Raw genomic sequence first — 24,006 nt, 5'->3', positions numbered from 1 at the left:
CAAAATGATCTACCAACAAACCATCTACAAACCTAGACATTTTTATAATTGTGCTACACAAAAAGACGTTGGTTAATAAATCAGAATCCTTGTTCCATTTTCTTGACAAAAGCTCACAAAAGCTTTACGACTTCAATGTAGCCCGCATCATGGAGAAAGATCTTTGCTAGATTTATTTGTTCAATCAAACTTCCTCGGGTTCAACATCTCTTTCAGCGAACTTATAAGTTTTAACTGAACGTTGTACTTCAATATGATTTATTTTATATTTGCCTACTTACTTACCATTTACTGTTTTCATTTAAGTATATTAATAAACATTTTCCATGATTGTATTTTGTTTGCTCGTTGCTTTCATCATTTTTAAGCTTGAAAGAGCCCCAGAAGAAAAAAATTGATTCCTTTTTTAAATCTTTGTTTTTTTTTCTGGCATTGATATAAAGGTCAAGTGTTCAAACCTTTTTAACGTTCAGAAGGGATAATTTACTCCGTTTCTCTATGAATATTTGAGTAGAAAAACCATTAGGTGTGTCTGAAAATAGGTTCTATTCGAAGAACCTATTTTTCATGTTTAGTTTAGCTAACAGATTTTGTAATAACGGCAGTAGTTAGAAATGTGTCATACGACAATACCGTAAGTTGATAGCAATTGTTAGATACTGCCCGAATGGTGTGAAGAGTTTGCCAGATGTTGCCAGAAATCTAAGACCCCCATACTATATCCTTTGAAAAACGTTCTCAATTGGGAGTACTTCTCTGATGCTTTCGAAAAACTCTCAACGGTACTGCCAGGAAAAATGTAAGCAAGAACTACACAAGAGAGCTTAATATAATGAATTATGGAATAACAATAGTAGTTTATACTTGTAATATCTCTCTGAAGACAGACAAAGTTTCCTAATACATACTAACAGAGGACTGAATGAACAAACATACATAAATAACATTATTGTATTGTGTTAGTGAACTCGTGTATTCTCTAGAGAACTTCGAGTATTCCTATATAATGTTATTCTAACTTGTATTCTGAAAAGTAAAGCTTTTATACCCATATCAGTTTCTTGTTGCTTAGTTAGATTATTTCTGAGAGTCATGTCGTCTATATGTTACGGGTAATGCTAGAAGGTGGAGTAAACCTAGGTTTACCCGGGTTGACTTAGTATTACCCAAGCTTCTTGGGTAAAGTCCGAATAATAAGTAAAATAAATATTAATTCGGGGTTTACCCATGCTCACCTAGGTCTACCCAACTCTGACTGGGTAATGTTAGGTGTTGCGTAATTTTCGAACCCGTGGCGTAATTCTAGGATGATCATGGTACTGTTGAGGAAATGTTCTCAAGGAATCAGTTTTCTGTGTGTCATGATAAACGGATTGATATTGAAAATATATCACCAGAAAAAAAGCTTACGAGAGGTTGAAAATAAACAGTCGCTTTCAGGAGGCCCGGGTAATAAAAGGTGTAATTGCAAAACAAAATGTGCCACAAAGAAGTGTTCATGCAAAGCTGCAGGAAAATTGTGAAATTCTAAATGTCACAGCAGTTTACCTTGCTCAAATAAACAATTTCAATTTGAACAACAACGACCGTTATTAGTTTTTTTTTTCTATTAAATCTATTAAGTTTATGTTCTTCAAGCAATTACGATCGCCTTTGTATGTTTTTTAAATAATATATGTGTAAAATGACCTTGGATTTTCATTTCACTAATTAATTAGACAAATTTTTAACATTACCCAGTCAGAGTTGGGTAGACCTAGGTGAGCATGGGTAAACCCCGAATTAATATTTATTTTACTTATTATTCGGACTTTACCCAAGAAGCTTGGGTAATACTAAGTCAACCCGGGTAAACCTAGGTTTACTCCACCTTCTAGCATTACCCGTAACATATACATATGGAGAATTTGTACTTTAGTAATTAAAAAAATTGTTTGCCATATTAAAATCATCACCTTTGTCTAAGGTACGTCAAAGAAATCGTTATCTTTTTCAGAGGTCGTTTTATTTTAAAAATCCCCATGACACTTGACCTCCTCAATATCACCTTTGGCCATAGACCTATGCATATCTTACGAAGTAGATCGTTCATATGTCAAACATTCGTAAAAAGTTTTAGCGAAATAGTTTAACACTGAAATTGATATTTTAGTTGGATGTTAAACCATGCTTAGCACTGCCGTTCGATAGGAATTACTGCCTGTTTCAACTGCTTTTAAACATGCAACCAAGTCCTTTGTCACCCTAGCTTGAACGAGGGTTTTCCCGCCTTTTTTATTAGAAAAAAAACTCCCTTGATCCTTCACCTTTATCGTAAAATTATCGTAATAATGTGTGTACTTGTGTACTTTTAACTGCAATGGAAGGGTTGTAAATTAAAACTGGCATTTGCACGTCAGTTTGCTCATAAGTCAAAACGATTAAAAAGATTATTTAAAGTCCCAAGGTGCGTGACGACATTACACGAAAAAAATCATTAGGAAACCACCTATTTGCTATCCCTACTAATATTATATGATATTCTGATACTCATATAATATTTTCCTTGCATAAAATTGATACAAGACCTATAGGTATCGATCATCCTCATCCTCCGAGCCTTTTCTCAACTATGTTGGGGTCGGCTTCCAGTATAGGTATCGATAACCCAACTACCTATTTCATGTTCTACTTAATAAAATAATAGTTCCGATTGAACAACAAAGTTTTCATAGTTTACCGAACAAGAAATTAGGTTTCCAATCACGCAAACACTATTTATTATTTCTTGCCAAAAAAAAAACTGCATAGCAAAGTATGTATAGTGCTGGAATGAGACAAAATTTACTTTAGCTACTAACGTAAAATATTTGTCTAGCCGTCGAGACCACTTCAACCTGCATATTTTGTAAGAGAATAGCTTTTTAGTAAAATATTTTCCTGTCGTATTTTGACATTTACTTTATATCCGATCCGATATAAGATCCGTTTTGATACAAAAATGAACCTACATTTCCAAGACATGACGACATATTTATAATTGTGCTTATTCCTTGATTCTAGATGTAAGTTTTCTTAGCCCTTGTGTTTATACGAAGCAACTTTACTTAAACAGTCATATCTAGTGACGGAGATGTATCATAATCATATAACCATAACAGCAAATTGAATCTTTACAAATGTTCAAAAAATCACGCCAAACAGTGAGACAGCATGCAATACCGAAGTTAACCGGTTAATACCGCTTTAAACTAGGCCATAAACTCCAACTTTTATAAACTAGAAGTAATTCTTCCAGACAGATTGTACTTCGCGACGCTGAAAACTGGTTACAAGCCCAAACCTACCAGAAACAGCAAATATTTCCACATAGAAGATGAGATTGTGTACGAGAACTTCTATTTTGACTTCGGGCCTTACCACCTCTGCCATTTGTACCAGTTCTGCAACAAGCTTAATGAGGAATTGGAGAAGAACCCGAAGAAGAAGATTGTTTTCTACACCAGCAACAATGAGACCCTACGGCTTAATGCGGCCTATCTTATTGGGAGTTATCAGGTAGCGTATGCTTTCAATTTCTTTTTTATCTTCGATCTATTTGGATTGTCCTTTTTTAGATATGGGTCTCCGTCTAATGCGTGCCTTATCGCTCAATCAACATCCATTCTTCCTTCAGTGTTTTGTTTGCTTTATTTGACATTGCCCTTTGAAAAATTGTTCCTTGTCAATACTTAAGTATATATCACAAAGTGTTAAGACCCCTATTTTTAGGTCTCATTCTACTTCAGACAGCTCTTGAATATTTAAAACAAACCCAAGAAGTGTTGAACTAAGTATCAGGTTTTGGATGTTGACTTTTACCTTACCTTGACATTTAACATCGATTAGGAAAATCCGTTTCGAGTTAAATTCCGTGAAAAATTACGAATTATTTCATACTTTGCAGCACCCCAGACGATTTAAATAAATGTTGCTACAGACGTATTTTTCTGTTCATTCTTGTGGAATGATTTAAACCCTAGGCTATATCGTCAGACATGAAATCATACGGTGTGTTAGTTCCGATACGATTACCACGATCCGCGGAAAATATCTACATCCGTCCCACAGTATCAGGAAGACTTAGAAAGTCAAGGTTCTGTTGAATACGTAGTCTGGTTAGAAATACACGTGTTTATACATAAGCTGTAATAAGCACGTGGTATTGTCACTGTAATCTTTCCTATGGAAATTTTTATTCTCCATGTATTTTCATCTTTGTATCAAAAATTAAAACTTTGATATCCATGCGCAACTGGGACTAATTGTTTGAGTAACTTTTTTGGAGCGAGGGATTTTGGAGACATTGATCCCCTTTCTATTAATGATATTCTCTATTAGCAGAACGGGTTATAAATAGACTTAGGTACTTTTCAGACCTTCTAATCTTACAGGATTATATTTCAAGAATGACGCAAACCTTCAACTGATACCTCCTCCCACGTTGCATAACGAAGTACTCGAAGTTAAAAATACTTCGTAATCCTTAGGAAATATAACCTGATCAGTAATCGGGGGTAAATGGTCAGTTCCCACGCGTTCTCCATTATCCAATGATACTCTATGTCTGGTAGAAACATGGAGAACAAAATGACTAACGGAGGTGCCATTGCGGAAAATCGCCTATGAAAGTAGCGCGCCGAAATGCGGGTGAGCGGGGGACGAAGAACGTTACTGTTGTCGCTATTATACGCCTTCTTTGGACCTGACCATATTTTGTAATATCAAAAATCGTTAACAGGTATCTGAAAGAACCCAAACGCCTCTTTAGTTCACTCGCAACTGTTCATTTTGACCATGCTTACCGTACGAATTTGACCTAGAAGAAGGCGCCTGACCTACCTGCCTTGTGGCATCTCCGCTCATCTTTCCTTAGTCCGTAGCTGAAAATTACCACCAAGCTACGTTATAATGTCTGATGGAAATTACCACCGGGATATACGCCGAGGCCATTCTCACGGAGTTACGGATTTAGTTGATTGTGCCCGGATTTAGTTGAGGATCTAGTTCATCTGTCTGTGGATTAAGTACAGGTGAAGTGGTTCGTGTAGTAGGTAAATTGTCGCAGCGTATAGTTAAGTCCTCATCCTGTACAAATGCGTTGGTACATTTGGTTTTGAGAATAGTATTATGCATGCTTTAGTTATGGCTAGGAATAGCGGATTTAGTGCAAATTATATCCTAAGCCTCAGAAAGAAAAATGGTGTGGGACTGTCGATATTTTCGATGCACAATCTGTCATATACCTTTAAGCTTGTATTTATCCAAAGCCTAAAACAGACTTGCCTAAAGTAGCTAGCATGGGTGCAATTGCTTTACGAAAACCTGACATTTTTGGATGAACGTCAAAACTAGACAGACCGAACTAAATTAACTACATTCTATATTATGTATTAGACAAAAGTATTATGTTTACTCAATGTTGTTACGGATAACAATGCAAACACCTATACATATAAAATCAGCAGGTATTTACCACCTGTCCTTCTATGCTCAAAGAACGCTAGCCGCATGAATGCTTCCATATTCATACACGAGTGAGCATGTTAGCTTATCCCGGTCTACATAAACTTCACCAAGGTTATTTCCTCTCTCTGCCATTGGACATGACATACATACATACATCACTGCCTGTTAGGTCTAGTGGTCTATGACTGAGGTCTCGGGTTCGATTGCCGGGTTGGCCGAAATCGCTTTGTAGGTTTTAGAAACTTAAACAAAGCAACTCGGATCCTGGAAGTTGGTGATTGATTCACCCGTGCATCGGAGAGCAAATAAATGTCGAAATGTTGGTCCTGAGCCTGATCTCTCTCCGGTTGTGTCGGTTTACCCACCCATCGGACTATGAGAGTGAAGGAATAGTGAGTGCACTTGTGTCTGCGCAAATGCTTGTGGACTGTAATATGTCCTGCGCATTTGGCTGATCTTATATGAGAACAGCCGCCGTTGCCGATAATAATCGGCTAAGAGGACATCAACATACTTACATCAGCCTTTTTATCGTCACACTGCTGGGCACAGGCCTCCTCTTAAACAGAAAAGGATTGAGCGTTGATCACCACGCTTGCTCAATGCGGGTTGGCAATTTCAGACTTGACATGACAGCACAGCCGTAAAAATGATTGAAGTTCTCGTAATGTTACAAAAACTGACGTGATTCGCTTGTCATTAGTTAAACTATTAATCATACACATGTATGTGTGTCTTGGATTTGATGGCATAAGGGGACTTTTGCAAACTACAGGTGGGATACCCATTCAAGTTTTTGATGGCTGTCTGGAGTATTCTGAATATTTATTTTTCCGTATTCCATTTGATTTAAAGAATAATTCGTAGTTCAGTTATCAGTTCTGGGAAGTAAAACAATATCAGTTTCTCAGCAAAACTGCGATAATTCAAAGGATCAATTTCAGTGGAATTTTCAAAGAAGAGATTCACAATAGATTTTAGTTTCCTTTGTAATGGCAATGTCAAGCTTTACCGTACTCTATCTAACTAGGTTTCTTTTCCAAAAATCATCCTATTTTTTTTGGGATCATCTACATCTAAATAGTTACTACATAACAGTACCAGGATTCCTCTTCTCAAACATCTACTTTCCTATTGATTTCTATAGTCTGCCCGCGACCATGGATGCTGTAAAGGATCCGAAACATCGGCATTAAATGTAAATAATATTAATATAACCGGAATAAAATTCGTAAAAGTTCCTTTATCTAAACACCAGCCTTTCTCTTTCAGATAATTTACCTAGACACAAGTCCAGCAGCAGTCTACAAGCAGCTTACAGACGGTTCCGACTGGTCCCTGCTGAACTTCCGCGACGCCTCCGGTGGTCCTCCACTCTTCGATATATCCTTGTTGGACGTGTTGCACGGCGTGAAGGTAGCCCATGATGCGAGGTTCTTCGACTTCGATAACTTCGATGCTGAGCAGTATTTGTTTTATGAGGTGAGTCAAAGAAAGAAATATACTTCTTTTCGAACTAAGAGGAGGAGGTTTGGAGGAAATCGGAAATCCAATACCATGTGGTTTTGGATACTCTTTAGTTACGAGCATGCCAGGTTCAATGAAAGATGTATGCGACTTCATATTAGTCGTTTAAAGATTTTTTATAGCTCTTTCGTTATTTGAACATTGAAAGAAAATATGTAATTTTAAACTTGTCTACCATCCAAATGATAATTCATTTGTACCATCAAAAAAAAAGCTTCATTTTGAAGACCAGACCTAAAACCTCATCCTCTCCTATTGAAGCACTCTCTCATTTCTATTTAATATACAAAAGACAATTTCACAAAAGCGAACGCAATGCCATAAGCCTCCCCTCATCCGTACTTATTGCTCAATTTTTAAAAAACCTTAAGGTTTGAAAGAACATTTTTTGCACTTACAATGAACCTTGGAATAAATAATTGAATAGTTTACAAGAATGTCGTCGACCTTTCACGCAAAGTGTGGGTAGCGTATCCGCGACACAATTCGGACATCCTACACGACTAATAAAAATTATATTTATTGGCGTAGGTACTGTTAAATTGCTATGTGTACTACCAATAAAAAAAACCATTTTGTAAATGTTCAATGACAATCATGACATGTTCAAATGAAACATTGCTTTTTTGGGAGGTAAAGACTTTTATCCAGATATGTTCCGTATCGTCTATGAGCCTCTTAAAGGTTTCCCCCATGAGAAGACACTCCTGGCAGCAGTGTCAGCATATTTTTATATTTCATATGTATTTTCTATATCGATGCAAAAATTACAGACCCAAGTCTAAAGGAAGTGGTTCCAAAAAAGCTTGCAAGATTTGTCCACCCGTGTAACAAATATAACTAACAAGCAAATTAAATAAAACCTCTTTAAATATCTCGTTATGATAGTCGTCGGATGCAATGTCATCAGCCATTATCCATCAGCCATCCAAAACATGTCCCTTCTTGTACAGAGAAGGGATGAGCGTGAATCAAGTCCAAGTTTCCTCAAGATGTATTCTCTCTTTGCAGAAAGTGGAAAACGGCGACCTAAACTGGATAATACCGGGTAAAATGCTCGCCTTCTCCGGCCCCCACCACCGTTCCCGTCTCGACCGGGGCTACCCCCTCCACAGTCCTGAGCACTACCACGATTACTTTCGCAAACACCACGTGACGACCATCGTACGACTCAACAAGAAGTCGTACGACGCGCGGCAGTTCACCGCTCATGGGTTCGAACATCGGGAGCTGTTCTTTGTGGATGGGTCCGTGCCGTCCGATCTGATTGTGAACCGGTTTATAAGGATCACGGAGATGGCTAAAGGTGCTGTTGCTGTGCATTGTAAAGGTGAGTTTTGGGGCTGATGTATTGACGTTTATATTGTTAAGGTCAAAGTTATATTGCAAGTGTAATAAGCAAATTAAATGATAGCTGTAAAAATAAGAAAATATATCCTAAAAGCGCTCTCTCACACTAGCTGATTTTATCGTTCGTTTACGCTTGCTTTTGCTACACCACGCGATACATGCCACGAAGCTAATAATCGGTCCCACGATTACGGTAAAAAATGTTTATTGTCGAGCGTATATGCCCAAACGAAAAGTTATACATATGAGAATCACTATATACTATATTATAAACGTACAAAATATTACTGTAAGTATAGCTCTGAACCTAGTGATATAAATCAGCCGTAAAGTTATTTCCTAAAACTATTCACGACATTCCGTATAGGTATAAATATACATACGAGTAAATATTTAAAATTTTAATAACCAAATCTGCCACTATAACCATATTCTATTTTTCCCAGCGGGTCTAGGCCGCACGGGCACCCTGATCGCGTGCTATCTGATGAAGCACCACGCGTTCACTGCGCGGGAGTCCATCGCCTGGCTGCGTATCTGCCGTCCTGGATCCGTTATAGGGCACCAGCAGTGGTTCCTTGAGAAGTAAGTGTTATTTGCTGATATATTTGACTAGTTTTTATATGTATGTGGTCGGCTGTCAGCTACGCAGACTTAACTAAAAACTCGGGTAACTTATTGTTAAGACATTTTGGTGCAAGGACCATAAAAAATCAATAAATGCCAGATGGATGGACTGGTGCCTAAACTGGTTTTCTAAAAGACATGGAGAAACTTGCCTGATAGAAAAGTCGCCCGTCTACGGACTCACCACTTTGTCGGTTGTCAAAATAAACAGGAAGCCGTAGCATGCCATCAGGCTTCCTTTTGACCCAATTTTCATTTAGAGAATTTTCTTAAATATCGCTGCATAATCTTTAATTTCTCATCTCAATCCATCCTGAGGTGCCTCTGGAAGAGATCGCTTTTAGCGATAAGAGCAACTCCCCCATTAATCCCCCCCGCCCCCAATTTATATGTCTGTTCTTAAAACTATTTTCAGTAGTTTCAGACATATAAAATTGGTGTACTCTTATAAAGTATATGTAATATGTATTTACCTATTATTATTAACTCTCCCCCAGCGTCCAGCCCCGCATGCATGCAGAAGGCGAGTCGTACCGTCGCCGACACAACATCACCACTCTACCAGTGTTCCCGCGCGGCATCTACAGCGAGCCGCCCGCAGAGACGCTCGACAACAAGCCGGTGCTGCACACCAGCAAGCTCACTAACAAGGTAACTATATCCCACACCTAGGTAAACAGTAGCCGAGCTATCTAACACTGAAAGAATTTCTCAAATCGGATTCTTGGTTTTTGAATGCTGTCATCTACAGCTGCCCGCCCGCCAAGACACTGGACAACAAGCCTGTATTGCACACTATAGCAAGCTCACTAACAAGGTAACAACCGCTTACCGCTAACTAACACTGAAAGAATTTTTCAAATCCGACCGAGAGTTCCTGAGTGATACCCACGATGTATGGGCATATATTGATGTTTTAATATACTGACAAATGCGAACATATGGCGTGGGTGACGACCCCACGTGACAAAAGGCTCAGTTGACAGGCGCGTAACCTGCCGGAGTGTCACATACAAATTCGCTACAGATAACCAAATTTTCCCGGGGTGGACCTAGCTAAAACAATTAGTTATTTCTTTGTCTTCCCCGTAATTTTGAAAATAACCTTGCTCTAAATAATAATTAAAATAACTAATTGCAGTTGGACAACGCAAACGTGTTAAACGCGAACGAGACAGACTCCGAGAACAACGTGACGTCAGTGATCGGCAAGTACAAGACTACCCCCACTCCTATGCTGCCCACTAAGACAGTATTCGCTCCAAAAATGAACTACATGATGCCAACCAACAACATACGGAACGCAAACAACACCAACTTGAAACAACCGCCGCGAATCATCAACAGTACCTTAAAATCTCACTATGCGTCCAAAACTTCCACCTTTCCCCCAACTAGAAGTGCCAATTCTCAAGCCAACAAACTTGCCGGAGGAGTGAAACCCTTCACTGGTAAGAGCAGCTTCCACGGCCAGCGAGCCAACCTCGCCCGCCCCGCCCTAGGCTACACGCACGGCGCCAGCCCACTCAAAACCTTCACCAGGAAAACTGTCAGCGTCAACAAAATCACCAACAATGACAGCGCAGTCGTCACAACGCTAAACAACGTAACTTCAACCTTATCGGCGCTGACAGAAAACTGCCATTTGAATGGCAAGAATCGTCTCCCGTCTGAGCCAAACTTGAAATCAGTCGTCCAAAATAAACCTACTAACTCGAATTTAACAGCTCGCAAGAAATTGATAGTCAGGTCAAACTCCAGCTCCCGTAAGAAGGTACCTAAAAGTAATTTGCCCAAAAGCAGTCTTGAGTCGACTCAGGATCTGTCTTCCAGTGATACAAACGTCACAAACATTTCTGCAGATTCTCTGGAAACTCCCTTCAGATTCAGACGGAAAAGGGACAAATCTAACAGTCCAGAACCTATGGACTGCATCACAAACTCTGTCATCACAGCTGACGTCACGCCCGATAACTTTGAAGAGACAAACAACTCCCAAGGAAATAAGTTGTATAAAATAAAAGCGTTGAGGAAGAAATGCCCCGCGTTTGGCGTCAGTTTGCTGAAGAAGGACGGCGTTCAGACGCGGTCGAGTAGTTGCGCCAGTAGCTCGACCGTCAAGAAGAAATGATCTCTGTGAAAGGCCGACAGCTAGTAGTGTTCGTGTCTAGACGTATAGTGTAACGATGTGCATAGCACTCGACGGTGTTGTCGTTTATACTCTTGATGAATTTGTTTAGATGCTTCCTAACATTTTTTTAACAATCGACTGAACTTTTTTATTATTGAACTCATATCAAGTTAAAATCTGCTATAAATGACACTTAGTCTAAACAAATTCATCAATGTTTTTGATGTATAGTTGTTAACGCTACTTGACCCCGCGGAAAGCCTACTGTAATCTCATTAGTTACTACTGACGTGAAGTTAGCGAGTGGTCGATTGATTGCCTGCCGAATGGATCATTATATGTTTTATATTTGTTGAAATACTTACGTTACAATATTTTGTGGCATTTTGTGTCCGTAGTGATACATACGCTCTGAACAGAGCATCGGAAAGTGTTCAGTCAAATATATACAGATACATCAATATAAATACATATTATATAATATCAGCAGTTGAATATATTATAGTTGACTATATATACTTTGAATATCGTGCCTCTGTTATGCGGTGCATTCACGTAGAATGTCTTTGAAATAGAGATTTTATAATAAGCTTGCTATACAGACAATCAGTTGATCGGTAGTGTTGTAAGGAGAAATATTTTTGTAGTTAAAATTAATAAGTGATTACAAAATGCCATTTTCTTTAGCTTTTATTGAGCGTTTTGTTGTTTAGATTTATGAATCGGTTGAATATGTTACATTTTGTTGTCGTCTTGTGATCATTATCAGTTTTATATAATAGTATATAGTAAGTATGTTTATTCGCCATGCTCAGATATTTTATGAACTGCTATTATTTTTGTGATTGCTTGATGTACACTGAGACTTGGTTTGTGCAATATAAAGCGTATTTTATATAAACTAGTTGACATATGACCTGACATTGCCTTGGATATATTTACTACATATACCGCGATGAGTCTTAGGTATACACTTGATAGTTTTTATTGAAATAGTCTAATATAACAGTATATATACAATAGTATATAATTTTATACAGTATAGTACTTCTTAGTGTGCATTAATTTAAGACGGTTACGTTTGAAAGTTGTCACAAATGCTGTGTGAAGGTAGCTTAACATTATAATGTTAACGTTAGTTGTAGACGTGTTAAGTGTTTATACGTTTTTAGGTGAAACTAATTATTATATTGTAGCATTGTTTAGTCACAAATATAACAGTTGCGGTGGAAATATAACTTCTATCACCCGACCTTTGCTCTAGTAAATGTTACGGTAGATATCACAAAATTTATAATATTGTTTTTTTTATTTATTTGTGTATAGATTTATTTACTTATATGCTTGTTATTGTCTGTTACTGTACTTTATAAGTATTTTATTTTTTTCGCAGTATTATGTTTTGAGAAATCTTTAAAATGTATTTATTATATTTTGACCGCAACTGTAGAAATGTTGAAGCCTATCTGAAGTTCCAAACTGTACGAATTTACAGTGTCATATCAATTTGTACACGCTTGTGTATCGCGTCCTGTCGCGGGCGACTCTATGCTTCTGAAATAATATTTTGGTGCCTACAAATAATAAAAACCTATCTGTTGCTTTGTTTGCTAAGGATCCAATTTTAACATTAACTCCATACAAGTAATCAAAGTCAAAAAAGTTAATCGAAACTAGACTAGTTTTCACGTTAAAATTACAAAAGGATAGCACTCCCAAAACTCTCTGCAGAAATGTCAGGTATCTATCTCTAAGCAAGAAAAACTAGTGGCGCCTTTAGCTCCTGTAGCACCCGGGTGCAATCATTGCCCATTATTTAGATCAAAGTCCTTAGAGATTATTTTGAGTTCACAAATATCTTAATTTCTATAGTATTAGTTAGGTTGTGTGGACATAACATAATATACATGGTATTTGTAGGCACTAAATGTAAAAAAATAACTATAAATTCATTACTGTTGAATGTTGTGAAGACTGTTGTCTATGCCATTTATCGTAATAGTATTATTTAATTAATCTGTACTTACAGTTTGATTCCTTATTCAATTATAATTATTTGTAGACATACTATAAATTATAATAATTTACAAGAGTTGTTTTTGGTTGTCATTCTATTTTCTTTCTTTTCTGTTTCAACTCTTTATTGAAATTGATTTTGTGCCATTTCTTTGAATTAAAATAAATACATAAATTGAATTGTAAGTACAGTGAACAGTATAATAACGATACGCTTTAGAGGTGCGGCAGCTAAGGAAGGTAATTTGTTCTCTAGTAATCTGTTGTCGATAATTTTACTGACATATCAATATATCGATGTTTGTTTACCTTGCACTAATGTTTATAGTTTTGTAAATAAGATATGTTTTTTTTTTTGTGATTTGATATTTGGGCGCTTTTTAACTTAAATGCTTTTTTTAAGGTAAGGATATTTTATCCCCTGGTAACTCAAAGATAGAACCACATCAGAAAGTTTCTTTTGCAGAATCTTGATTCAAAAGGTAATGGTTAAATAAAATTATTTCCTTGCACTTAATTTAGCTATTGGTAAAAAGGCGCTCAAATGTAAATTATTATTATGATTTTCAAAAAATCTCCATTTCAATCATTTGTACAGTTCTATCCAAAATGCAGTGTTATAATCGCAATGTTTTTGTACTACTATGTATTTAGAATTTTATTTTTGATTAATTTTTATAATTCGAATTCTTTTTTTTGTGCCCTAAGGTCCAAAATACTTTTGTTTTTTGTTCTTCGATAAATTTTTCCTTCTATTTTTCCGTTCGTATATTACTATGTTTCATAGTATAATATTATGATGTTTCCATCTCCAAAACTTTGTGTTATTAGTGGAGACTTTGGCTATTTCTCAAAGTTTTGCTAAAGTTATTTTTCCTAACCTATAAATATATCCTAATTTTTGGACCTTGTGGCTAAAAACTGCAATGGTGCAAGACTGTTTTTCCACTTTACTTTAAATCACAATTACACTAAACTTGGATTAATAGGTGCATAAATAAGTATATATTTGTATATGTAGAATAACTATTACTTTAAGGACAATTGCTTTGTTAAATATTTTTTTGTTTTTATTTTTCTACTATATTATTCATAAATTGCAATCACAATACACAGGCGTTTATTAGTCCAAGTTTACAATCAAATATGCGAAATATAATAATTTGTAAGAGTTGTATTTTTATTGAGGATATTTTTATAACAATAATATGTTGGTGCGCAGGAGTGGATGGAAAAGGGACCAGAGCGTTGTAGAGATACAGAATTTGTATTGTCATTGTTTTGCATCTGTTGTCTAGATATAGTTTAAAATATTAATTATGTTGTGATCTTGAGATCTAATCAGTTACTAATGTAATGTGCACTTACCATAGGTATATATTTGTATATAACCGAGGTATCACCATCGTTTCGTGGTGTACAGAAATATGCTTGTGCTTAATAAAATTAAAAAGATATATTCCAATTTATTTTTGTTGTTTTATTTACATTGTCTAGAATAGAGAGAAAAGGGTACAAAATAAGCAAGGCGGAGTTCCTTAATTATTAGGTATTTAATACCAGACAATATATAAATATTAAGTAGTTACTACATATAACGTATAACAAGAAAGGTAACAAAAAGTATGACTTACAATATTTTATTACAGGTAATGGTTGTTGCACAAATGCTCTAAGTACGTGCAACCATGTTAAAAGTTTGATAAAAAATAAGATAGAAACAGGCAGTAGAAGTCTTCATTGCTAAACAAGCGATATATTTACGCAAGTAAACACTAATCGCCATAGTCAAAGGCCTAAGTTCACCGACAACATAAGCGTTAGTTTTTAAACAACTGTTCACTAGCATTTTTACATAGAATTTTCAAACTCATGTTATGTATGTAAAACTACTGTTTATGTTGTCATTGAAAATGGTCTTTAGCCCTAGATGTGTCTTTGGGAGCTTGTCGGGATAGTACAATTCTTGTCCGAACCACTTAATTATTTCTTTGATTAGTGGTGGGTGGGCAGTAGACACTCGTTTAAACAATCTGACCTGATCATAAATAAATAACGTACTCATTTTCGACTTGATGTCTATTTATTATATTTTTCCTCTTCCACCAACGCATCTACACATTATTAATATAAGATTTTGTGAAGATAGTTACTTAGTTTTATGTTTTTTTTTTTGTATAAATACAATTTTTAAGTTCCTTTCGCAAGGAATCTCCCTTTTTTGATTTGTGTAATTGACTCTTGAAGTCGTGTAAATCAAATAAATAACTAGGGTTGTACTATCCACAACAGTCATCTTTCCTTACGTCTACCTCTAAAACCTGATCCCCTAGTACTCATACTGCGACACAATGACGACAAGCCTGGCGACTGCCGACCCTGCGAACATGGTGTGCTGGTACAGCGACATGGTGAGCTCCAGCTCCACGACCTGAGGACCTTGCAGTGAGCACAGGAGAGAGATCACGCAGGTGTTGCCTGATGGCCGCATGCTGAGGATGGAAAGAGGTTTTTTTTTTCGTCATTAAGCTAGATTCTGCTTGATTAGTTAGAAGTTAGTCGCCAGACTCAGTGGCGGCTTGCAACTAAATTCAGTGCCCGAGAACGCCGCTTTTGGCCTTACTGGCTAGCTTCTATTACCCGTTATTACCTAAATAGGATTTCGGAGCAGCGACTTATCTTACTCAACTATAATTCTTCAGATTGTTTGTGATTTCAGGATTTTAGTGTCTTTAGTTTCTCATTATAGGGAACGCCATATTACTTAAAGAAACTTGGTTGAGTTCTGCCAAAGCTTGGGCATGTGCTGCTTTTTGGTTCATTAAAGAAAAGATGGGAAAGAAAAACCTTAAAAAGCTAGATAGATGACCATGGTCAAGTATTTTAAGTCTGTAAACTTACTCAAAGCAACTGAGGCCAGCAGGATTAACTCCTGGCGACGCTTCCACAGATATCATTCTCATCTCGAAGCTCACGACGGACTCCCGCCACGCCGGCCCGTGCATCGTGAACAAGTCCACCTGGAAGTTACAAATGAGTAAATAGGGATAGTAGTAGGTAATTAAAATTTAGTGTCCCTTTGACTTCATGGAATATGATTTGAATAATTGATTTCTTGAAGTAGATTAAAGTAACTACGTCCAAAACCTTGAAGTTGACAAAGGTACACGCAACTTGTGAACCTTTTCTTTTTCTTTGTCCATTAAATATTAATTCGGGTCATATGGGGATGCAGGATTAAGTAGGTACTATCCAAACAAATCGTAGTTTAATATCAGATTCAAAAGCGTTTGACGAAGACTATTTGCTATATAGGTACCTACCCACTTATATAACATACATATAGTAAGTAAGTATAAGTAGGTACCATAATCGTAACATAATTGAGAATCACTAATTTTACGAATAAAAAATAGTAGCTACTTACACTCCCTGAAGGCAGATAGATGTTGGCTACGAAGGTGATGAAGTTGTAGCTGTAGGTACTGGGCCGCTGCAGACACGTCCAGTCGCCCACCTGGCACGAGCGCTGCACGCGGACGCAGCGGCTGGAAGGTAATCATCAAGTTTTATTGGGATTCTTAATTAATTTGTTTTGGTGTAAGGATTTACATGATGATGGTGAGGCGTCTTGTCACAGGTAATACATACATGACATTTAATTTATTTATCGTAGTCCCCGAACGCGTGTTAAGTTGTTTGTGTCCCTATTCACATTATTTTCTACTCCAGTCTTGCCAAGTTATGAAGACCTAATACAAATAGGTCTTCGCTGGTAGATTTATGAATTGAGTAGTGTGTTAGGCTGTGTCACAAATAACATAAATCTAGCTCCTCGAATAAGATCTGGTTAATAGAAGTGCTAAAACCAATGGATTGATGAGTGGGCTTAAAACATATGATGAACCCTCAGCAAGTAGTACTAGAGGAAGGCATGATAGATTGCCGATTGCCATTTAAGCTATAGACTTACTCCCCAGTGGGGCCCATCAGGGCCAAAGCCTTCCAGGACTGCGGGATAGTTCGAAAGACTTACCGCGGCCCTGGTACATAAAAGGCTTCAGCAAGAACATGTTGGATTTTACCTAGCTATATTATAGACTTACTGTTTATCCTCGAGCCGGTATCCAGCAGGACAGTCGATGTGGTGACAGTGGTAGCTGCCGCGTGTGTTCTGGCACACGTGGCCCGCCTCCGCGCTGTGGGCGCAGCGAGCCTCGCCTGTCTCGCACTCGTCTATGTCTGGAGGGAGAAAATGGGCACATCAGATATTCAGGTTCCCTTAGTGGAAAGTACAAGATTTTTGTCATGGTCATCCCCTGCCACTATATCCTAATCATAATGTGGATACATTCTCGCTGATCATCTTCCGCACAACATGATCCTCATTTCTTGGCATCCCATGCCTTAACATGATTATCCCTTAAATTGGCAGTGTACTCCACAAAAGACATTAACTTTTTTTAAATCGAATGTAGTACCAATCTTTAAAAAAATACAATTTTTTGTTCTTTTTGGCTTGTCATTATTGTATATTTTGGTAGAAAAAATATTTGAATGTGGTTCCATTGAAAAATAGCTGTCAAATTCAAAATGTCTTCGAAGCGGTCTGGTGTATCCGGGTCACGGGTAAGTTTTTTGTGTTTTTCTACATTTTTTTGGATGGGACTTGTGGTTATTTGGCTTTAAATTGCATAGGAACATTATAAATAATATCAATCATTCGTAATTTTGTGTGTAAATAATGTAATCGCAATTTTATAAGTTCATAACTGTGTATGTACTCCCTGAATACCGTTGCCAAGTACGTAGTGAAGTCCACAACATAAACTTTGGTATACACGGAGTACATTGCCTATTACTTAGAAATGCAAACTAGCCTTTGTTTGTTTGGTTTTTCTGTAAAATGACTTCAGTTGTGTTGTGAATTGTATGTCATACAGCATGTTCTTTTTCTTTTTCAGCAGTGCTTGAACCTGAAACGACCTGATTTAGCAGATATGCTTATATCTTTGCACCCGACCCCTTTCAAGACGTCGGCTCTTGAAAGGGGTCCGGTACATGGTGGAATTTGGGTAGGTGAAGGAGAAAATAATTCAGAAACCTACAGCTGAACGGCCGGTGGACAGTGTCAGAAAATGCTGTCGGACATTTTCCAGAAATAGCAGATAAGCAATCACGCTGTAGGTTTTGCAAAGATAGAAGAACTAAAGTTTTTTTGCGTGAAATGCAATGTGCTCCTGTGTTTTATGGTAGGAGAAAGTAACAAAAGAAATTGCTTCCGCTAATCTCACACGCAATAAATGCATATTATGTAGTTTGATAAGAATTATGATTAATAAAGTGAAGATTTTACTAAAATGTGTTTTATTCATATTTTGGCAACGTACTCCACGTAGTACGAACAGAAGAACCACTATAGTTGGCAACGTACTCCCCGGAGTACATAGATTTTCGCGAAAACTGTAATAGGTAGATTTTTTTTTCGATTTTTTTCTGTCATCTGTCATCGTAATAAACCAGGAAATAACAAAAAATAAGTAATTTTTTGTAATAAATTGATTTGCCAATTTAAGGGTTAAGGAAGGGTTAAAAAACTTAGTAGAATTTATAATGTACCACATTTGGGTCCTAGATTTTGGGATAGATAAATTGGACCCAGCTGTGCTTAACATACTTGATGCTAATCAAAAGAAAGGGTAAAATACAATTAGAGAGAAACCAATCCAAAACCTTGACAGAGATAAGAACAGTCCGATTCTTTATTACTCAATGGCCAATAAAGGTTATATGTTTTCGTAGGTCCTAGGTCCTTACCGACGCAGCTCCTGCTATCCTCAGAGAGCCTGTAGCCAGCAGGACAGGAGCAGCGGTAGCTGCCGGGCTCGTTGATGCACTCGCCGCCGCACAGCTTGCCGCGGATCCTCACTGAAGAGTACTCCTCGCATTCGTTCACGTCCACGCATTGTCTGAGAGGAATAAGCAGGTACAGAAAGTTTGTCAGGCAAATACATAGATTCTACTCCTCAACTGTCAACACAAAACATGAATAGACGAATTGCAGTAACTCGTTGAATCAAATGTTGCAAAAGGTTTCAATAATGGTCAGTTGTTTCGACTCTAAATATTATCTTTATAAGGAGAATCAGTCTAAAGGCTCGACCCTTTTAATTTGGAGAGAAATCCAGCGGCTTCTGAGAATATGAATACTTTTGTTTTAACTGCTTGTATGCCGCTAATCATAGAACAATAGAAAATCATTTGAGTCTCGAGTATATAATTCAGCGCAAAGGATTAAGCATACAAATGAAGCAGATCAAAACTGATCATGTTTGCAGATCCATCATTTGTATAGGTTCAACTTACTTCGTCTCCTCATCCAGTCGGTACCCCCTCTTACAGTAACACCGGTAGCTGCCCCAGGTGTTGGAGCAGCCCTGGCTGCAGACCCCGGGGGTCTCGGAGCACTCGTCCACGTCCACGCACACCTTGTCGTTTGAGGGGGCGTTGCGGAACCCCTCGCGGCACGCACAGCGGTAGGAACCGTATGTGTTTAGACAGTCGGCGTTGTAGGCACATGGCTGGGGATGGGAAATGGAGATCATTTTATGGGTGTATGAATGATTGGTCAATCATTTAGATAAGTCTATATCTTTACATGTAAAGCCCAGAACCCACGTTTGACGTTCAAAAAGTGCTGTTTTGCAGCCAACTTTGAATAAATGGTTATTGATTATTTTTTACCACTTTTTACGTTATTTATTTACATTGGAGCTTGGAGGTGATTCTATATTTGTTTTTACTTGAATAAATTAGAAAACCTCAGAAGGCCATTTTGTACAGCAGCTTGATAATCTGATACTTAGAGATTATGTCATCCGTTGTCTACATAGAGCCTCGTAGATCGAAAACCACAGTATAATGTGATCATCAGAGTAAGTTTAGAGCTTAAAGCAGTTGATGATTTCAGACTTCATGTCTAGATTTCCTCGAGAAGTTTCCCTCCACCATTCTACAGAAGTTATGAATAAGACTTACGTTGCCATGCATGCATTCATTGATGTCCTCGCACTGGTTCTGGCCGACGAGCCTGTGTCCGGCGGGGCACTGGCACGAGTAGCCTCCGTAGAAGTTCTCGCAGCGCTGCTGAGGACCGCACTCAGAGACGTTGCGGGCACACTCGTCGATATCTGTGTGGGGAAGGAACATGATTATAGTTTGAAATAACTTATGTGCAATAATAAGTAAGACAACGGAAAATAATAATGTTTTCTAGTTTTAAAGACCTCAACAATTTTAAAGACTTTAGTAGCAACAGATGACTTTATAAGCAGACATGTAGGTAGCAAAGAGGACAATTCAAAACGATTTAACTGCTGAAAATGCCATTAATTCGAAAACAATAAAAAATCAATTGTTGTCTCACGTGCATCTTCGACTCAAAGGGCTAAAGGCGCGGTTCCACCGCGGTGCACGGAGAGGCTACGCACGTGTATTAAGCTTCGCTTTGTAAGAAAATGTATGTGGTTGTGTCCACTGCAACCCACGGAGAGGCTACGCATGAATTGACGTCATTGATACACGTGTGGCTTACTCGAATAGGCGGTTACATAGCTCAACGCTGTCAACGTGGGTCTACGTTTGAACTGGAGTACACGAATAAGACCCACGACTATGTACAGCTCGGTTATCGCAGAGCAGTTTTCAGTCATACACGTTGTGGAACGTGCCACGCTATGCATAGTCGTGGGTCATATTCGTGTACTTCAGTGGAAACGTAGACCCACGTTGTCAAACAAATGAATACACGCAGCTAAAATGCGCCGCGTGTCCGTGCACAGCGTGTACTGCGGTGGAGCCGCGCCTTAAGGAATGAATTACCTGATCTAATTTCAGCTGACCTAATTTTGTTTGGCACATGTGTAGATTTTTTATGGTCACCTCCGACTGCCTCCCAGTGACTTATTTGTTTAAAAGTGCTCATGGAAACAACCCAAGCAGAAAATGGACGTGCTATAATGGTTGACCAGGTTCTTGAAGTTCTATAAAAATTCCCCACTCACCGTAGCACCTCTTATCAGGCGTAAGCTTGTACCCCCAGGGACAGGAGGCCACCATGGCGCCGGCGTCGGGCAGGCGCGTGTAGGCGGGGCGCGGCGAGTAGGGCCCGCGCTGCCCGTACTGCGCGCCCACTGTGATCACGTTGCGGCCCGAGGTGGGGGCAGGGGATAGGGTGCGGGCTGTTGAAGATGATGCTGGTGGTGCTGTGAATTGGAAATATGTTAAGGGTTAAGAATGTTTTCTACATATGTGGTATGAGTTAAGAATTTTTTCATCGATCACATGTGGTAAAAATATATAGGTACTCTGATTCGTAGAATTTGTACTGGTGCAAGGGTCTCATGATTACTGATGAAAATATACGTGCCGGCCGATGAGATTGGTCATTTTTTTTTTAAATTTGATTTGTAGTAGCCGTGATTACACATTTATTTACGACCTCTTATCAGGGTAGAGGAACTTTACCAGTTTTCTGTTTCTTTTCATTGTCGCTAATAGTCACATTCTCAACATGTGATCATCATAATGTGAGGCCCGAATTCACCAACAACATTGACGGACTAACACTTTTTCACACGAAAATTTTCAATTGACTTACAGTAAGTTGGTCTGTCAACCTCCCCGCGGCATCTCCTGCCGCACTCGCAGCGGTATCCTCCTTCCACGTTGATACAGTCTTCGCGAGGTGAACACGTGGCTTTGTTCGTTGCGCATTCATCTATGTCTGCAAATTATTATAAAAATAAAATAATATCCATCAAGTTGTGTAGCCACATTAACTGATGTTGAGTGGATCAAAATTCAAAGCACTCCCCAAAAGCTTTTTCATCATTTATTGATAGCATCGTCATGTCAGCCGAAAGACGTCCACTGCTATACAAAGGCCTCCCCCAAGGTTCGCCAATTTGCTAAATCTTCAGCTACCCGCATCCACTGCTTCCCGGCGACTTTGGACAGATCGTCAGTCCTTTTAGCGGGGGGATAGCTAAGGCACTCTCAAATTCCGATGATTTTTTAACACATTTTTAGCCTTTTATTACTCTGCCTGGTCATAATAAAAATGATCTTACCAACACATCTGCCTTCACTGGAGTCGTAGGTGTAGCCCAGCTCGCAGGGTGCTGGTGGATACCTGCGCCCCGGCCTAGCGGGGGTGTAGCCCCATTCCGGAGAGCTTACTGCAATGAAATTATCTTAATTAATAGAAGGAGTTGTTATTTGAGTACATAATTAGATAGAAATTAAACTGCAAAGCGACGTCGAAGATGAATGTATCTCTCCAATAAATACAAGTTTAAGTAGCGTAGTGTTCTAAGTTACTCTAAAATTGCAAAGAATGTCGCTGTAACTGTGGTCCTAGCTAATTCTTAAAAGTAGAAGTGGTTTGTTGTGTTGGGATAAAGGAAGCCACGTTTGGCTGAATCAAAGACTCTATGGACTGAACTTACAGACTAATGTTCTACGTGCAGGAATTTTTGCACGTCAGGTGTTTCTTTGTAAACGCACCGCAGTAGGTACAGGATTTATTTTTGAGTAAAGTTAAGAATAAACTCACTGGCAGTCCTCTCAGTGGTGGTACTAGTGGTAGTGGTACTAGTACTAGTGGTGATCACCACGCAGTAGCCGCCGGGCTCCCTGCGGAAGCCGGCCATGCACTCGCAGATGTAGCCGCCCGGCTTGTTCACGCACACCTCTGTGTTCTTACAAGAGTGCTGCCCGAAGGTACACTCGTCGATATCTGAAAGGTAACGTAAAGATTTTTATTTTAAACAAACTTCTGTTAGGAGTCCCTGAGATTAGCGCGTTTAAACAAACAAACTCTTTAGCTTTATAATTTAGTATAGTAGATAGGCCTTTGCAGGGGTTGGATATGCTTACAACACTCAAGACATGGAAACGATCTTTAAAGCTCAGATTAACTTCTAATTGAAATGTGTGCAGTATTCTATGACTGTCTATTTTTATAATTTTGTCATTCTCCAAGCTGCTTCACCTGGTTAATAAAATTCGTTTGCTTATCGGGAATAGGTGCCAAGCAGTACTTCCTTATTTTTACAACTGGTAGTTGAGATATGTTTTTTTATTTTTATTAACTTACCAACACAGTTCCCTTCAGCATCTTTCTCATAGCCATCCAAACAATGCAGATCATTAATGTCGAACCCTGGCTCCGGTTCATCAGGTTTGTCTCCACCTATCTCATTCGTTCTCCTGTCTTCTGGTGTTTCAGGAGTTGGCTTAACTGGAGTTTCAGGTCTTGGCGGTAGTTCTGGAATCGGAGGTGGCTGTGGCCTGGGTTCAGGAGTTGTGTACACATCAGGTCTGTAACGAGGATCTGAGCCTGGTCTTCTAGGGTTGTCAGGGCTGGGATAGTATTCTGGTCTGCGATAATCTGGTCTCCTATTGTATGGGTATTCAGGCCTTCTTGGTGTAACTGGTTTGACTGTGGTACTCGTTGTGGGTCTTCTGGGGTAATAGTAGGGAGGGTACCTGGGTCTGACAGTAGTGGTGGAAGAAGTGGTAGTGGGTTTGGGAGTGGTGGTAGTAGTGGTGGTGGTAGTGGATGTGGTGGTGGGTTTGGGAGTGGTAGTGGTAGTCGTTGTGGTGCTAGACGTTGTGGGGATTGTTGCTACTGTTGGAACTGTTTCTGGGTATCCGCTGTCGGTTGTTGAGTTCTCCTCGCTGTAAAATAACATTGTAGTCTTAAATAAAATATATTCTTCATTTACTTCACCACCTCCCAATACGGTCCATTGCAATTGACACCTCCATGTTATGTATTTTTTTGCAGCTTTTACATAATATTG

At 38.6% G+C, this 24,006-nt stretch overlaps 2 protein-coding genes across 3 annotated transcripts in view; one reads left to right on the top strand and one right to left on the bottom strand.

Annotated features, from left to right (window-relative positions):
• The window catches only part of LOC110372408 (dual specificity protein phosphatase CDC14A), a 168,351-nt gene extending 153,744 nt beyond the window's left edge, over window positions 1-14,607 (top strand). The window contains exons 3-8 of the mRNA XM_064041695.1: window positions 3,278-3,537; window positions 6,760-6,969; window positions 8,026-8,344; window positions 8,811-8,949; window positions 9,489-9,642; window positions 10,133-14,607. Coding sequence (XP_063897765.1) covers window positions 3,278-3,537; window positions 6,760-6,969; window positions 8,026-8,344; window positions 8,811-8,949; window positions 9,489-9,642; window positions 10,133-11,122 — 2,072 coding nt within the window. The 3' untranslated portion in view covers window positions 11,123-14,607. The remainder of the gene's footprint in view (window positions 1-3,277; window positions 3,538-6,759; window positions 6,970-8,025; window positions 8,345-8,810; window positions 8,950-9,488; window positions 9,643-10,132) is intronic.
• Window positions 14,596-24,006, bottom strand: part of LOC110372398 (fibulin-1) — a 30,648-nt gene continuing 21,237 nt past the window's right edge. For both annotated transcript variants that reach the window (XM_064041693.1, XM_064041694.1), the window contains exons 13-24: window positions 23,298-23,881; window positions 22,755-22,937; window positions 22,270-22,377; window positions 21,798-21,923; window positions 21,202-21,402; window positions 20,177-20,328; window positions 19,505-19,719; window positions 18,956-19,107; window positions 17,245-17,380; window positions 16,566-16,686; window positions 16,040-16,158; window positions 14,596-15,630 (exon numbers count right to left, since the gene is read on the bottom strand). In XM_064041693.1, coding sequence (XP_063897763.1) covers window positions 15,468-15,630; window positions 16,040-16,158; window positions 16,566-16,686; window positions 17,245-17,380; window positions 18,956-19,107; window positions 19,505-19,719; window positions 20,177-20,328; window positions 21,202-21,402; window positions 21,798-21,923; window positions 22,270-22,377; window positions 22,755-22,937; window positions 23,298-23,881 — 2,260 coding nt within the window. In that variant the 3' untranslated portion in view covers window positions 14,596-15,467. The remainder of the gene's footprint in view (window positions 15,631-16,039; window positions 16,159-16,565; window positions 16,687-17,244; window positions 17,381-18,955; window positions 19,108-19,504; window positions 19,720-20,176; window positions 20,329-21,201; window positions 21,403-21,797; window positions 21,924-22,269; window positions 22,378-22,754; window positions 22,938-23,297; window positions 23,882-24,006) is intronic.

Source organism: Helicoverpa armigera, chromosome 26 (assembly GCF_030705265.1).
Source record: "Helicoverpa armigera isolate CAAS_96S chromosome 26, ASM3070526v1, whole genome shotgun sequence".
In the NCBI taxonomy this organism is placed as follows: Eukaryota; Metazoa; Arthropoda; class Insecta; order Lepidoptera; family Noctuidae; genus Helicoverpa; species Helicoverpa armigera.
This window is presented reverse-complemented; position numbering and strand designations above follow the sequence as displayed.